The sequence below is a fragment of the Urocampus carinirostris genome, chromosome 3 (assembly GCF_059441175.1).
Source record: "Urocampus carinirostris isolate Australia breed hairy pipefish chromosome 3, RoL_Ucar_1.0, whole genome shotgun sequence".
Taxonomy (NCBI): Eukaryota; Metazoa; Chordata; class Actinopteri; order Syngnathiformes; family Syngnathidae; genus Urocampus; species Urocampus carinirostris.
In genome coordinates, this window is record NC_142351.1 from 31,366,713 (window position 1) to 31,384,371 (window position 17,659).

The 17,659-nt window shown below is 39.9% G+C and overlaps 1 protein-coding gene across 4 annotated transcripts; it reads left to right on the top strand.

The window, feature by feature from the left end:
* Positions 1 to 4,059: 4,059 nt before the first annotated feature.
* Positions 4,060 to 11,007, top strand: lig4 (ligase IV, DNA, ATP-dependent). Of its 4 annotated transcripts, XM_088331468.1 has the most exons (4): positions 5,389 to 5,574; positions 5,692 to 5,731; positions 6,219 to 8,280; positions 9,475 to 11,007. In XM_088331468.1, the coding sequence occupies exons 3-4, from the start codon at positions 6,224 to 6,226 to the stop codon at positions 10,142 to 10,144; spliced, it is 2,727 nt and encodes a 908-aa protein (XP_088187594.1). In that variant the 5' UTR covers positions 5,389 to 5,574; positions 5,692 to 5,731; positions 6,219 to 6,223; the 3' UTR covers positions 10,145 to 11,007. The 4 variants fall into 4 exon arrangements, with proteins under 4 accessions (XP_088187596.1, XP_088187594.1, XP_088187593.1 ...); XM_088331470.1 differs by lacking the exons at positions 5,389 to 5,574; positions 5,692 to 5,731 and adding an exon at positions 4,060 to 4,084; XM_088331467.1 differs by lacking the exon at positions 5,692 to 5,731.
* The last annotated feature ends 6,652 nt before the right edge of the window (positions 11,008 to 17,659 follow it).

A 17,659-nucleotide genomic window follows, 5' to 3' on the forward strand; every position in this document is an offset into this window, starting at 1 on the left:
ACAGTCCGTGCTTTGACTGAAGGTCGCTTACTGCCTTGAAACAATAAATATGATTAACGGCTCAAGGGTTTAAAAATGTTGTCATTCAAAACAATGATTCATATTTGCATTCAGATGATGAAGTAGTCTTCTTGCTGAAGAGAAGACAAAGCAAGGTAGAAAGGTTGAAGGTCACACAATTGGTGCTCTCAGGAACACCGAATTGCTAAGTTTTAATATTTGGTTATGCTAATTGTTAATATGATTTATGTGGAGAAAGATTTTCTGATTTTCAGACAAATATTTTCGGTATGTTGTAGTTAAATGGGTTTACCATAGAGATAAAAATGGACGCTGATAATGTCCTAGTGATGAAGGTTTTTTGCACCAGAGGATTGCTGTGTACATTTAAGAAAGAGGTCTCAAATTCTTGAGTCTGGGTGAGGTTGGGCAAAATCGGGTTTTACACCCAAAAATTATGATAAAAAACCTACCACTGCTCTCAGATATCATTTTTTATTTCCCTAAGCAAAATAAGATCTAAAAATAAAAGTACATCAAGAATTCATGTAAAAATCAATCAATCAGTCATCAAAAAAATCCAGATAATTTGTTAGGACTTGTATTTTTTCATTTATTTTATTTTTTCCTTGTTTTCATTTTCTTTTTTCTTTTTTTGTTTTCTTTTTCTTTATTTTTTCCCTATTTTTAACTCCGAAAAAAACAACAACCACCTAGCAAAAGGCTGGGCAAAAGAAAGATGGGAGAAAAATGACACTTTTTGGTCACTTTGATTTTACGTACTTTGTACTCTTACTTGGGATTTCTGTCAATTGTTTTCGGTTGCACAACAGAACACAGCAACATCTATTGGTCATACAGCATACACTGTCCCTTTGACTTTTACATTAAGGCAGGGCCTCAAACAATGAACTCGAGGCCCACAACTGACCCCCAGGCTAGAATTTTGAGACTCCTGTCTAAGAGACTATCAAAATTGTTATGGCTCGCTTGCTAGTCAACGTAAAGTAGGCTTATAAGAGGAGGTCTGTAATCTGAGCAACACAATATTGCAGCAACACAATTTTTAAATTTCCACCACATCTGGTTTCAATCAAGTTCTGCGAATAAGAGCTCTTTCACATGATGTTAGCTTTACCTAGGCTAGGTCAGCTACAAAGAAATTAAATATTGTGTTTAATTTGGTTATCACTACAACATTTATCACCTCTATATATTTTTGTTTACTTTCATCTATTTTTTTGTGCTCCCATCTCTTCATAAAATTGATGCTACGCTAATTCTCCTTTTTAATTATTGTGTACTGAACTCTGATGTACGTCACGGTTCACGGATCCCTTAACCACCATCATCGTCTGGGAACCACTTCCTGTGGTGTATCTTGGGCAACGCTCATTCCTCTCCAGACTGTTTTTTTGGGTAGGGGTTTGCTCCCCCCTCATGAAAGGTTTCCATGGGTAGGAATCGGATATAGCAACTAAATCATCACATTGCCATTGTTTTTCGGTGTAAAGGGTCATCCTGATCTTTTCAGAGATGAGCCGGAACTTGGCATTGACGGGCAGCAGCGTGTGCGTTACAATACTAATACCTGATCCTAAATTCATGGGGAAGAAATATTTTGATCCGAAATTTAGTCACCGAATTATCACATTGTACAATACTTAACCTTAACCATGAACAAGACCTTCTGCTGTTTCATGTGAAACAATGATTGCAGGTTGTTAATCAAGACAAACGTCTTTCCACTTGTTGGTCTAGTCATAGCCTAGCTGTTGTAAAGTCATGAAGAAACAAATGAAGAAAACATACCTGATGAAGGATTCAGGAAAGTGGGCTGAGCACTACGAATAAATATTTGCTGATTAGAGTATTATTATCACCGTAACTATTAATACTCGCTTATTTTGCATTAGCTTGCCTAACAGTATGAGTTGAAGTCACTGCTGATTCCGAGTTCATAACTTGATTTATTGCTCTTGAGTGAAAGTAATAAGGCTCCAAACTATGAAAAGTAAATGATACTTGTCACGTCAATCATCGCCTTTTCTGAACATTTAAAGAATCTTTACAATGAATACATCATTCATGCACTTACTGTCACATTCCAGTGTTGGTAAACTACATGGCCAGTGTATGCAGCCATCGATGCCTTGTGCATGTAACCACAGTTCAAGGACTTAATGACAGATGACTCGGAGAAAGCAGAATTCAAGAGGACCTTCCAATTATTTAATGACCTGCTTCACCGCTAATTAATGGCTGCCCCCGGTGTAACCTCCTAATAATCGGATTTAGTTCTCCCCCTTCTTCTTGATAACTGTTAAATAAGTGCAAGTTGTGAACAGTTAATATGTGAGTTGAGGCGGTTGTTTGTAAATAAGTTGGGCATGCAGCCTGTCTTTCCATTCATTATCTGCACCACTTATCCTCAGTAGGGTCTGGGGGTGCTGGAGCCAATCCCAGCTATCTTCGGGCAGTGGGCAAGAGACACCCGACCGTTTGCCAGCCAGTCGCAGGGCACACAGAGACAGACAACTCACTCGCTCATTCACAGCCAGGGACAATTTGGACCGGCCAATTAACCTGACATGGTTTGGAATGTGGGAGGAAACCGGAGTGCCTGGAAAAAAACACGCAAGCACGGGGAGAACATGCAAACTCTACACATGAAAGCTGGTAGCTGGATTTGATACCATGACCTCAGAACTGTGCCACAGACACGCTAACCAATCATTCCCTGTGCCGCCCAGAACTATTATGATTATTATATTTGGAATAACAAAACACTGTACTTTACACAAAAACAAACTTCAACATTTAGTTATGTTTACAGTATTTCATAAAACGCTATGAACTAATGATAGATGCGGTTAATTACGAGGGGAGAGATGCAATGGCAATACGAAGCCTTCAGAGAGCAAAGTTGGTATCATTTTTATTGCAGACTTGTTGTGAAACGTAACAACAATTTCAAGCATTTACAAGCACAACCCCCCCAAACTTTAAGCACATTTAAATCCTTGAGAAAACATTAAAATCTTAACATTGTAGGGATTTCAAGCATTTATACGAACCTTGAAAAAGGAAATGCTATAATGTGTACTTAATGGGGGAATTGCAATTATTAATAAGGGGAAGCAGTTGGCAGAGATTGACAGATATGGCACAGTCTTATGACACATTTGCGTCCTACTTGATTTGTTCAGTCCATCTTCATGCGTACACGATGTCGCAACGACTGATGATGAAGCAAATAATTTGCAAAAAAGAGCTAAGTACTTCTATTAAGTATTTTTACTTCATTATTTGTTAAAAAAAGTATGTCCTGTAAACAAGCGCGCACCTCATCCCCCACCCCGTCCGGCTCCTTGACAGTGACGTCATCTGTTTACAATTTTGTGGCTGGTTGCAGCACTGGAGGATTTACGTAACTAAAACCTTTTTCCCGCTGCAGGAATAAGCAACACAAAAAGAGGCAGGCACTTCTCTGCAGCGGCATCCCGAAGCCGAGTCTCTATTCCCGGATTTACGATCACATAGCACGGCTCAATGGACGCAAGTGGCATTCCTCTCCGATGCGCCGAGTTATGTGCACGTGAAAGAACATCGAGCGCACGTCACAGCTACATGTGACATTCCCGCGTACTGGCGCGCACGCACATTTCCCAGAATCCTCCGAGGCAGCAGCAGCCAAGTAAACAACCCCGGCGTAGCAGTGTTTCCCACCTTTTCTTCTACGCGCCATGATTGCCCTCTGTTGACAATTTTTTGTCATGACATTACAAACCAACCTTCTGTAGTGATGGGAATTCTTTTTTTAAGTCACATTTATTTGTAGAGCCCTTAATCACAAGACGTCTCAAAGGACTGCAAAGGTTACAGTGACACCACCCACTGATCTTAAACCATCATGCGGACAAGGACAAACTCAAAACATCAGCAAGAGGAAAATAAGAAACTTTCAGAAGGGCCCTCACAAGTGTTAATCCTAGAAACGCCTTTCGTCTCGGCTCACTAAAAAGAGCCGACCCTCTTGGGGTTTCAAACTCAATTTATTTGGGGACCGCTGGAAACAGTGAAGGTGAGGCTGGGCCTTATCAGGTTTTTTTTAAAACAAGAGAAGCTCTGTTGGAAACATTCCAATGTCCTCAAATATATTCATTTTTTTCTAACACAAAGTATAATAAAGAAAATAACATAAACACAAAATGAATATATAATAAATAAATAATGGAATCAATCACTAAATAGGTAATACATAAAATAGGTAATAATAATAATACAGGAGACATAAACAACTGAACAAGCCACAAATAGTTGCTAACGAGAAATGAATTGTCAGTTCAAGTACCTGCATAAAAAGTTCCATGACTTTTAACTTTCTGTATAAGAATGGCAGAGGGAACAAAACTTGTTTTCAAGTAAAAACGACCACAAACAGAATTAAAATGATAAAAAAAACAACCTTGATATGAAAATCCGTCAAAAAATGACCCCAAAAACACGAAAACGACCAAACCGACAAAAAAGTCCAGAAAATGACTCAAAACAAAAAAGAATACTTTCTTTTTTTTTTAAAGATGGGGAGCCTTTGTTTTACTCCTGTTGTAATCCATGTACAGTATCACCTATTATTACATTATGCAAGTTAAGACCTAATTAAGATGGAAATAAGAGCATAAAAGACAAAAAGGCGAAAATGAAAAGAAGGAAAAAAGCTAGGAAAAAAGAAAGGCGTATTACCAATACTAATGTAACAGTATGTACAGAGTGGGAAAAAAATATATTACTGTATTCTACAAAATTTTAATAGCAGAACTTTTAATTCATTTAAATTTTGTATACTTTCATACGAAGAAACTTAAAAGTCAAGCAACTCAGAATCTTTGAGAAACACGCACCAAATTTCAGTGCAGCAACAAATAAATTACAAATTACAACAATAAACTTGATCCCCAAAACACAGAAAACATTTATCAAAATATGAACTATTCTAAACATAATTAAATATATAAATCGCAAAATAACTCTAACCATTTTATTCTTAGCCAATTTCAATTCAACAACACGGTATTGATGAAGGGTGAATCCAAACAAAAACGTCGTCTTCATTCAATCTATTGCATCAAGTGTGGTTGATTGTCAACAATTTCAAATTTGCAAACCCTCCAGGCATATTGTGAATCCAAACTAGTAATGCAAATATATAAGTGAAGTCAACGTTCTTTGGAAAATGTTGCACGAATTCCCGAATTCTCTCATGTGGAGTATTGTGTACTGTACAGTATTTTATTTTTAGAATCCTCAGGAGGTATGATCCCACATTGGTTCCGATGCTGTTTCCAGGGGGACATATTTGTTTGCCGGAGACCATTTTAAAGCTCAGTTAGGAAGTAGTCAAACAAGCTCGTTTTCCCCTCTGAGGATAAAAAGTATCCATCAAAAAAGTAAAATCATTTTGAAAACATATTTATAAAATTTTCCCTGCGTATGATTTCATGTTTGGACACGCGCAATTTTGACAGTGTACGTGCTGTTTGAGGAACATGACCGCACAGTTCTACAAGCAAGGTAAAACAACAAAAACGATTTTTTTTATTTATATACTATTTGGATATGCCTGAGTTACACTTTTTCCAAAATTCATTTATTTGTCTATTTCTTTACAATGCGTCTTGAACCGTGAAGCCAGTTGATCGATATTACGTGACGTCATCTGCCAACACAGGTAGAGTATAAGAAAAAAAGAAACGCTTTATCTTATTTATTGTGCAATAAATATGTTTGTACTAATTATGTGGGTGTTATTTTAATTCACTCTTGTCCAGGGCATTCAATTGAGGAATACAGTGTTACCTCCACCCATAAGATTATGTAAAATTGCTCGTATTTTGAGCAAATTTTACTTAAATGAAATAATTGAAAACCAATTAACGATTTCCCGGCCTCCCAATAGCATCCAGGTTAACCAAAGTAAATAGTTTTCACCTCCATATCGGAATGTAAACATATTGGATGGTTACTATTATATGGTCCATAAAATACTCCAAAATGTAATGTTATAAAAGGCACATTGTTCCCCACAAAATTTGTCTGCTTAAAACTTTAAAAAAGCCTGATTGGGCATAATCAAGTAAAGAATTAAGCCAGCATTAACTGATATGTTGAGAATATTTTCCAGTATGTAAATTACTTTTACAAGGCTTTCTTTTCAGATAAAATGGAGGGGACGTCAAAAAGTGCTGATCATCCATCTATTGTTGCTGCTCAAGTTCCTTTCCTTGACTTGTGTAATACTTTGGAAAAAATCCAGAGATTAAAACTCCGTCCAGAAAAGTCCAAGACACTTGGGGATTTTATTGAATCTTGGAGAACGTTTCATCATGCCCTGCACAAGGATAAACCTGAAACCACTGACTCTTTCTACCCAGCTATGCGTCTTATCGTTCCTTCGTTTGAACGTGAGCGAATGGCCTATGGCATAAAAGAAAGCATGCTAGCTAAACTTTATATTGATGTGTTGTGCCTCCCAAAAAATGGTCCGGAAGCCAACAAACTGTTAAACTACCGCGCTCCGACCACGTCTCAAGGTGAATCTGGAGACTTTGCCAGCATGGCGTACTTTGTGCTAAAGAAACGCTGCACCAGCCAGGGGAAGCTCAGCATCAAAGAAGTCAATGATTTCCTCGATTCTGTCGCCATCAACAACGCAAGTAAGAAGAAAGACCTTGTGAGAAAGAGTCTGTTGCACCTTATCACGTTGAGTTCTGCCCTTGAGCAAAAATGGCTCATCCGAATGATCCTGAAGGATATGAAGCTTGGCATCAGTAAGGAAACAGTCCTTCAAGTCTTCCACCCGGATGCTGCTGAGCTCTACAATGTGAACACGGACCTGGAAAAAGTTTGCCACCAGCTACACAACCCCTCCGTGTCTTTGAGTGATGTTTCCATCGGGCTTTTTTCTGCCTTCAAACCCATGTTGGCTGCTGTCGCCAACATCAGCAACATTGAAAGACAGATGGGCAACAGCCCTTTTTACATTGAAACCAAGCTGGATGGTGAGCGGATACAACTTCATAAAGACGGCGACGTATACAAGTATTTCAGTCGAAACGCCTTCGAGTACACGCAGCAGTTCGGCGCATCCCACTTGGAAGGTTCGCTGACACCACACATCCACCATGCATTTCAAAGCCATGTTGTCAGTTGCATCCTCGATGGGGAAATGATGGCTTACAACCCGGCAGCAAAGGCTTTCATGCAAAAAGGGAGTAAATTCGACATCAAGAGACTAATGGAAGATTCAGAGTTGCAGACTTGCTTCTGTGTCTTTGATGTGTTGTTGTTGAACTCGCAGAAGCTCGGCAAAGAAACCCTGAAGAAGCGCTATGAGATTCTGCAGACAGTTTTCACTCCGGTTGATGGAAGAATACACTTAGTGCTCAAGACAGAAGCCCGAACTATGCAGGATGTGGTGAATTCCCTCAACGATGCCATTGACCACAGAGAAGAGGGCATCATGGTGAAGGACCCTCTTTCCATTTACAAGCCAGACAAGCGTGGCGAAGGCTGGCTAAAAATCAAGCCGGAATATGTGGGAGGCTTGATGGATGAGTTGGACCTTCTGATTGTGGGGGGCTACTGGGGTAAAGGGAGGCGGGGCGGTATGATGTCCCATTTTCTGTGTGCTGTTGCCGAAGCTCCCGAGCCTGGTGAGAAGCCCAAGGTTTTCCATACACTCTGCCGCATCGGCTCCGGCTACACTATGAAGGAGCTGTATGACCTCGGCCTGAAGCTCGCCAAGCACTGGAAAGTCTACCGGAAAAATGACCCGCCGGCCAACATCCTGTGCGCTGCTGAGAAGCCAGAGGTCTATATCGAGCCTCGTAACTCAGTTATCTTGCAAGTGAAGGCAGCCGAGATTGTGGGCAGCGAAATGTATAAAACCAACTGCACCCTCCGCTTCCCCAGGATCGAGAAGATCCGCGACGACAAGGAGTGGCACCAGTGCATCACCCTGGCCGAGCTGGAGCAGTTTCGAAGCAAGGCATCAGGAAAACTTGCCTCCCGTCACTTTCGTATCGACCCTGCCAACGAGCCGCAGAGGAAAAGGAAAAAGCTGCCGACCAAGTCCAAGAAGGCGGTTATTGACCACTACAAGCACCAGGATCTCTCTGGGGTGACCAAGGAGACGGACATGTTTGAAGATGTGGAGTTCTGCATCCTCAACGGGACGGATGATCACCCCAAGACTGAGTTGGAAAAAGGTGTTGCCAGGTAAATTGTTAAGTTAGGGCTGGGCGGTATGACCTCAAATGTTGCAATTATAACGAACAATGACAAATGTTCATTAGGCCCGCCCACGCAGACCATTGTAAATCGATGCCATTTCAAAATAACCGTGAGAAATAACAATTAACAGATTTTTGCTGATTAAATTTCTCGAACTGGGAAACAGTACTTAAATAAATCTAGAAGTAGAAAAATTATTTCATGATTGTAAGAGGCACTTCTGTAACAGAATTCTTTTTTTTTTTTCAAATGCTGTTCCTATAAAAGAGCAGCTGGTGCTGACATGTTTTAGTTATAAATATAGTTGACTAAAAAATGAAACCAACTGGGTGTCATTTTGAAAATTGACGTTTGGCCTCAAAATCAATATATTATGTAGGCATGTTTTGTCGGCTTTTATGCGAGGGTTCATAAAACTGAATTCACCTGGGGGTCACTGGAAACGGTTTGGGTGAGGATGGGCCGCATCAGGTAAATACATGCAGATGTTCTCAAATATATATTTTTTAACACAAGATGTAAAAAAATATAAAGATATTAAACATTAAAAAGGAAATCAATCGATCAGGAATAAGTAAATAAATTAATAAAAATACAGGATGTATAAACGGCTAAGCAAACCCACTATGATTGCTGACTAGAAAAAAATGTATATTTGTACTCAATTCAATTGCCTCTGTTAACAGTTTCCTAACTTTCTGTAAACCTGAATGAAACTGAACACGAACTGTTCTGAACATGGCTTTTCTTGCCTACTTCTTGCTGCAGGAAAATTTACCAAAACACATCCCCAAAAAGTACCACAAAATGATAATTTGAAAATGATACAAAAACGAATCTTCAAATCAAAATTGACCAAAAAATGACCAAGAAACATTGAAAAAAAACAAGACAGAAAAAAGACAGTAAAACAACCAAAAAGACCTGGAAAAATTACCCCAAAAATAAAAGTACCACCCCAAACAAAACCATACTAAAATGTAAAAACAAATTTAAAAATAAAAATCGACCAAAGAGCCAAATAAGCAACAGTGATGCAGGGATTATATATTAAATATCTGTGTTGCTACCACTAGTAACTGCTTTAACATTTGTATGCACTGAATCGAGATTCAAAAACATGTTTTTACGATTAGCTGGGGGCCAAAAATCAAAACTTCTGTGTTTTCTTAATTCTAGGTGCGGCGGCATTGTCGTTCAGAACCCAGGGCCAGACACTTATTGCGTGGTAGCCGGATTAGAGAACATGCGTGTGAAGAACCTCATTTCGTGTGACCTGCACGATTTGGTTTGGGCGTCTTGGCTGCTTGAGTGCCTAGAGCAGAAGAAAGTGGTCCCATGGCAACCACGTCACATGATCCACATGTCGCCTTCCACCAAGGAGCACTTTGCCAAAGAGTACGACCGCTACGGCGACAGCTACTTCCTGGACACTGATGAGCAGCAACTGCGGCAGGTGTTCGGGCGAATGGGAAGGGCGGAAAACTCGACGATTGTCAACGTCTGCCAAGTTGAGGAGCGATACGGCTGGAATGACCTCCCTACCAGTATGTTTAGACCTTTCACAGTTTACATGAACGATTGCGCCGGTATCAGTGATGACGTAAGCGCAATCTCCATGAGCTGTTTGGACATCAGGGCTTGGGAGTTTCGTTACCATGGAGGCACCGTGGTGCAGAAGCTGGAAGAAGGCGTGTCACACGTTGTTATCACGGCAGGAACGAGACTTGAGGAATTGAAGGGACTGAGGCGCAGTTTTCGGAAGAAGTTTAAAATTGTCAGGGACTCATGGGTGACTGACTCAATCCGAGCAGGGCACTTGATGAACGATGAAAGCTATTTGGTTTGAAAAGCCCTCCAGCGACCTTTCGCATTTGAGTTCCCCTCCCGATGCTTCAAGCTGCAATGTTGATGCTCATGGATGTTAAATGTAGGCTGGAAGGGGGATTACCATTACCTCGTGTGCGCTCCCTTCTCAAGGTTTCTTCATTTTCCTCATGTAGGTTTTAGGTCAGGGAATGGTGTGATAATATTCTGTGGTTTGCAATAATCTGTGGTCTGTGCAGCCGTTTGAGACTCTTTGTGATTGAGGGCTATACAAATAAACATGACTTGACCTGACACAGTCCAAGGAGACAGGAGAAGTGAAAGACCAAATAAGAACTGGGCCGACAACATTAAGGAATGGACTGGTGCCGATTTTGCACAATCCCTAAACAGGCTAGGGACCATCAAGAGTGGCGAAAGCTGTCCAGAGTTGCGCCCTCAGTGGTGCCTTGGCGACCCAGGTAGTTAGGGGAAATAGTTAAATAATTGATCATTTTAATCGATTTGAACGTTGGGAGTGTAAGTGATTGTGAAAGTTAAATGACTTTTCTGGGGCTAACTACTTTTTATTTCTATTTTTTTTTGCATATCTGGCAACAGTTGTACTTTTGCATTTTACATGGCTTGATGAATTATTTGAATCTTTTGAAACAATTTTTACCTCCTGATTCTTCCCAAAAAGTAAGCCTCATACTTCATCTTACATTTTAGGTCCTTGTCGCTGTGATTTCTTCTTTGTCCCCATTGTAATTTTAATGATTTATCAGGTGACTGTAGTTCTCGTGCATTTGTAATGGAGACATAAACAAAATCTTAAGTGTGAAGTGATTATCCAATGCTCATAATGAATGACTGAATGATCTTAACTGAATAAATATGGCCAATAATTTATTGTACTTTTCCTTTTTCTCTAATTGAGATCTGTGTAACGCATGGAGAGTGTTAAAACTGGCAAAGCCCCCCGCAACAAAGACGCCTTCTGTCTGCCTAAATGTCACCACTGTATCATGGGACTAATTGATATGTTATAACCTTCATTTTGTCAGCCTCTGGGGGTGCTACCTGCAGTGTCCTGGACATAGTTGGATATGAAATGGATATTTTTATACTATGTCTTATGAGGTACCAGGGTTGATTTGACAAAATAAAAACATTGCCATATCTTGAACACATTTTTAAAAACAAAATATTAGCAAGCGACCGGAACACACTTTTCAAATTTACATTCTACAAGGTAAGATAAAGCAGCATCATTGAAAGATGTTAGTAAGGGTTAATGTTGACTATTATTATTTTGGCCGTGGCTCAGAAAGTAGAGCGCTCCTCTTGGGACTGAGGTTCGATTCAGGGCTCCTCTGCATTAAATGTAAAAGTGTCCTTGGGCAAGACATTGAACCTCTAATGCCCTGGATAAGCAGGGCCTTGCACGGCTGTCACCGCTATCGGTGTGTGAACAAGTGTGAAGCACATTGTAAAGCGCTTTGGGAGTTGTTCAGTGACTTGAAAAGTGCTAAATTCATGCAGACCATTTACCATTAGAGTCACTTTTCCAAGTTTAGGATCTTTATTAACATTAGGAACAGTGGCGCCACCAGCGGTGGCCAAACCCCCCCTATAAATTTGTTAGCCACCCCACAGGTCGTTCGATTGTTGTAGCATCTGTTATGCATTTCATCCCAAATGCACCCAAGTACAGAAGTAGCTTCGAGTAAAGCCCAAGACAGATAAAAAAAAAAAGTTTGGTCATCTACATCGAAGAACTGCATGAACGAGCTGACTAAAGCTGCATTCAGCAATAAGGGCATAGAGGAACAAAGCTTTAAATCCAGTACAGCTCTTTTAAAGCAACTTAAATTTTATAGTTTTGTTTTAACCCCCCATAAAATTATCCAACATCTTTATAGTGACCTAAAAATGCCATTTGTTTAATGGAAACAAACCAAAAAACTTTGGACTAAACACCAAAAATTAAAGGCAAGTCATCTTTATTTGAATAGCCCACTATCACGAGAGTCTCAAAGGGCTGTACAGACTACTATTACACCATCCCCTGATCTAAAACCTACGTGAGAGCATGGAAAAACTCAAACGCCAGCATGTGGAAAAGAAGAAACCTTACATTAAGACATCATCAACATAAAATATTGGTAATGACAGGATGTCGGATTGATGTCAACATCATTCATTAGCTATTCAATATAAGTGTGATTTAAGTCAATATTTCAACACTTCTAATGAGGTTGCAGATCAAATTTCAGTGAGAAAAGCATTCCACAGCTCTGGGGCCCGAATGGATAAATCCAATTGATCCAAGCAGTGCATCAGTCCATTTCTTATCACATTTTGTTTTTCAAATTTATTTAATGATTTTTTTTTCCCGTTTCTTTTATAAATTGATCAGACCCCAAAAAACTTTGGTTAAAAACTTAAAAGTGTAAGTCAGCAATTCGGTGAAGCTGCAAAAACTGATTTGACGTGTGACGAATACCGAGCTATACTTAAAAATGGCTTTGCCACGAATGAGTGACATTTTCTCTCTTCGATGAAGCTTCACCTTTAAAGTAATATGGCAGAGGAAAGACTCGAGAAAGGCGAACATTTTCAACTGTAGTTTGGTCAGCATTTTTCACATCTTGTCGGAGAAAGCTAAAGGTTGCCTGCTCTCCTGAGACGGCACCGTCGTTGTTGTCTCAAACAGCTGCAGTACTATTTTACCAAGGGCTTTCTTCACAATGTGCCGAGACAATACACTTTCTTTATCATGTAGTTTTAGTTTTAGCTGAACAAAACTGTGACCAAAGATAATCATGTTTTTGTCTTGTCATCATGAGCTTTGGTTCTATTGGCAAGCTGCATGCCATTGTTTGAAGTTTGATTAGCAAAACCGCCTATGGAAAAATTCAGAGGAGTGCTCTTCTCACTTCCTTATACCCTCAAGGTCCTACTCGACAATTAATGTTTTTACAGGATAGGAGGTGGAGAAATAATGACAGAGCTTTCGACATCAAATGAGTCAATGACATGGATATAGATATGTATGGAAGTGGTTCATTCTCACAAGTATATGCTGAGATCCCTCGGTTTTTACGGTTAATGGGGAACAGAACCACCCGTGAAATTGGGAGAGTCTGAAGTAGTGTCAACCCTTTTTTTTTTTGGTGGCCTTTATAAGAGCCGACTTGACGACCTCCAACTGAGAATCAGAGAGTGAGTGAGAGAGAGAGAGAGCAAATTGAACCTTAGTACCTTTCTTAAATAAGATGTCTTTTTGGGGGGCTCTCCTTGGTTAAAACCCTTTTGGCTAAGAGAGAGTGAAACAGAACAAATTGAAACTCAGTACCTATTATAAACTAGCTAAGAGAGAGAGAGAGAGAGAGACAGAAAAGAAGGCTTTGGCATGACGGCAAGAAGAAAGAGCGGGACACACTCTTAGTGAGATGCAGTGGAACTCAGAGCAGGTGTTTGGTAACAGTACAGTATAAAATACTCTATGATGTTAATTGGCATCGGTTATATCAAGTCAAGGGGTGTTGGCTGATCGGCGTGAATCATGGCCGCCGCCGCCACCCCACTGCCCCCTCTCGAGCGGTCGCATGAACAGTGTGGTCGGTGTAGGAATCATTTGTTTATTTGTTCTCTTTAATTTTTTTTTTTTAAACATTGAACGGCCAATCGGCTTGAATAGTGGCTGCCCAAAACATTCCTTAATGGTGTGGGTAGCATCTGTTGTTGTATTTATTCAACAAGCGATAACTTAAGAGCGAAGTAGTGAGGGGTCTCTGTATATTGGATTTTTCTTCTTTGCTTTTAACAATAGAGAGTTGCTCAACAGAATTAAATAAATACTGTAAAATATGGACTACAAACAACTACTTTTTTTTTTACATTTTAAACACTGCGGGCCCTTCCTGCATATCTCCCCAGCTGTGGTGCTTTGACCCGGCGGCACAACATGTTACAAATCAGCGGGGAAATGTCTTGTACAGAAAGGTAACATATTGCGCATTGATTAAGACACTCGTTTGCAAACTCCTATCACCTTTTACATCACACTTTTTAGCCACTCAAAAACACATTTGGGTATGCAGTGTATTATGATGTATGGGAAAAACTGCAGTTATGCCTTCTGGTCAGGCAGTCCAGCTTGCTTGTTAAAGCTCAACCAGGTTCAAAGAATGTTTTATTTCTAGTCAAAAATTATGCTGATGTCTATGCACTATACTAGTCTCTCGGAAAATGGTTGTGAATTTCCCATTGCTTATATGCCTTTTAGCTTGTCCCCGCTTGCAGTTTTATGTTTATTTCTCCTTTCGCTACTCTTGATTCATGACTTCTCATCCTGAAGGACTGTAGAATAGTAAATCTGGAAGTCATGTTATTATGAGGCTGGCCTTGGCCTCTAGAGTTCCGGCAAAGTAGAGGTTTGGACACTTAAAGTTACTGTTTACTTTTTTTCTCAAACCTTCCGCTTGGATTACCTCAAAGCAGTGTTTTTAAACTTGTGGGTGAGGACCCAAAAGTGGGTCCCTGACTCGTTTTCATTGGGGCTTTGCAAAATAATGCGAATAGAAAAACAATGGAGTTTACACCTACCTTTTCAGACCAAAGAAAACACAGATAAAGTTTGTTTATGCATGTTGAACATGGCCTAAATCATAATCAGAGTAAAATATATGAGATTAGGATTATTATCTTAAAGACAAAGCCACTGAATTAAAGTGCTTTGGATTTCATCTGCAACGCAGCCAACTGAGCATTAAAGGTTAGTTAGTATTTAAAGTAATTTTGGTTTTGCTGGTCTTCAGAACATGAATATATTGTATCCCTGGCATAAACTGCACAATCCTTGCAGTGGCTCAGGAGGTAGAGCGCTCGTCTTGGGATCAAGAGAGGTCGTAATTCGAATCCCGGCTCCTCTGTGTTACATGTCGAAGTGTCCTTGGGTAAGACACTGAACCCCTAATGCCCCCAATAAGCAGGTTAGCGCCTTACATGGCTGCATGGCCGCTATTGGGAAATGTGAAACACACTGTAAAGCGCTTTGGGAAGCCTTGACTTGAAAAGCGCTATATAAATGCAGATCATTTCATTTCAATAAATATGAGAGGTGGAATTTTTTTCTTGATTTGGGTCGCAGCTTGTAATAAGGTTGGGACGGTGGGTCAAAAAAGTTGAGAAGCAATGCCTCAAAAGGAAAACTTAAAATGATACAATATCATAGCAGTTACCTGTCAAACTATACCTGAGATAGTGGCATGATTACCGATGTGATGCACCTGTGCCCGCTCCTTTGGCGCCAACTGCCTCGGACTCTGATTGGCTCCCTGTCATTATTTAAACCCACTCCTATCTGTCCCCTTTTGTCAGTCCGTCTGCGAACCTCAGTTAACACTAGGAAAGCGTTTTTCAACCCTGACTCCCACCTGTTTTTGGTCCTGTCTGTCCCCCGGCTTTGACACATTTTTTACCCTGACCACGTCTTACTCTCCTGTACCGGCTTTCGACCTCTTCTTGTCCCCGACCACGTCTACTCTCCTTTCCTGGCTTATGACTTGCTAATGACCACGTTTTTGCTCTCCTGTCCCGACTACTGACCCGTTTGTCTGTTCCTGCCACCGCCATCGCTCGCCACGGAAGATCCACTTCCGCGTTCAGAGCAACCTGCTTCCCGCTTCCAGCAATCACCGGATCGTGAGCGCAACCCGTTCTCTTTCTTCCAAGTCAAACTTGTGAGAAACGCAACGCAAGTGGGTCCTATCTCCGTTCTGGTCCTAATAAATAATAATAATAAATAATACGGAAGTATTAAATCTGTATTTTCAAGGAGGAAATATATTTGAATTATAAAAATAAAAACATCTATAGACTGAATTATTCTTGGTACTTCTCTGACTTACTGCAATGTTTTGTTGCCATATGGTTTTGCAATGATGATCTGTCTGACAAGACAAAAACCGTATAGAACTTACATAGGATTTTGTTTATGGAATATTGATATTTTAAATATGTTACATATTCCACCCTCACTCTTAAAAATTAAGCATGGTAAAATATTTAAAACAAAAATAAAACACTTTTGAGAAGATTGCAGTCTTCAACTTGCTTACAAACTGGTGTGCACTGTGCGTTAGCATGCACAACACAAAAACGTTTCTCCCACATTGGACTATTTCCAGCAATTGCAGAATTTAGTATGACTGTCAGGCTTTAATTAGAGGTTCTGAACTAGCATTTATTCCTGAAAGCTGACTGTGTGTGTAAGTCTGTGTGCCTGCACATGTACTTGAGTGTGTATGCATCTGGCTCATTGTGCATAGCAAAAATAAGAAATAGGACCATGTTACTTAAAAAAAAAGTTCAAAACCACAGCTCTACCAATCAAAGGTAGATTATTATTTGTCAAGTCAGGTTTATTTGTATAGCCTTAATCACAAGGAGTCTCAAAGGGCTGCACAGACTATTACAAACTACCGACGATTATTACACCAACTCCTGATCTAAAACCTACATGAGAGCAAGGAAAAACTCAAAAACCTCAGCATTAGGAAAATTGAAAAACCTTGAGAAGGGGCCGCATGAGGTAATCCCCCTTCCAATATGACCAGGCTGCAACGGATGATGAATTAACAAACAATAAAATTACAAATAAATATAAATAATTTGAGTATAATATGACATTAAAATCGGATCAAATGGATGACCGGGTTGCAATGGGTGTAGCATTCACAAAAGATACATAGATATTGTCAATATGTAATATAGGTCATTCATAAGCTATTGAATTTAACTGTGTCTTAAGCCTAGATTTAGACAGTTCCACTGAGTTTGCAAATAGAATCCCAGAAGGCAGAGCATTCCACAGCACAGGGGCCGGAATGGAGAACGCTCTCGAACCTGCGGATCTCTTTTTGTCTCTTGGGTTTACTAGCATTTTAAGACAGAAAATAGGAGGAAATTAAATCTGAAAGATATGTGTCCATGCATGATTTTGTATAATACCAACAAAACCTTAAAATCAAATTTTAGGCTAACAAGGAGTCAATGCAGGTTAGCTAAAATTGGGGTAATGAGATCTTGTATAATTTAAAAGTCTCGCTGCAGCATTTTGTACCAGCTGCAGGCTCTTGATTTTGGACTTCGAGAGACCGGAGAGTAGTACATTACGGTAATCAAGATGGGAGGTAACAAACGCATGAATTATAATTCCCGCATCGGACTGGGGCAGCATGGGGCAAATTTTTGCAAAGTTGCGAAGATGGAAGAAAACTGTTCTAGTAATTTTCTTCACGTGTGTTTGGAAGGCCAAATTGGGGTAAAATGTGACACCTAGATTTTTGACTAAGTCGCTCTGGGTAATATTACATTCGACAAGGTTCAGAGCCGTTTCAGAGAATGAGTCACAGAATTTACATGGTCCACTAAGCTTGTTTCTCAAAAATATTCTGATCTTATTTGACACCTTTGTGACCATACACTCGATGCATTCAAAAGTAACTTTATGATCATAACTCTGAAATGTCACCTTTCACATTTCTGT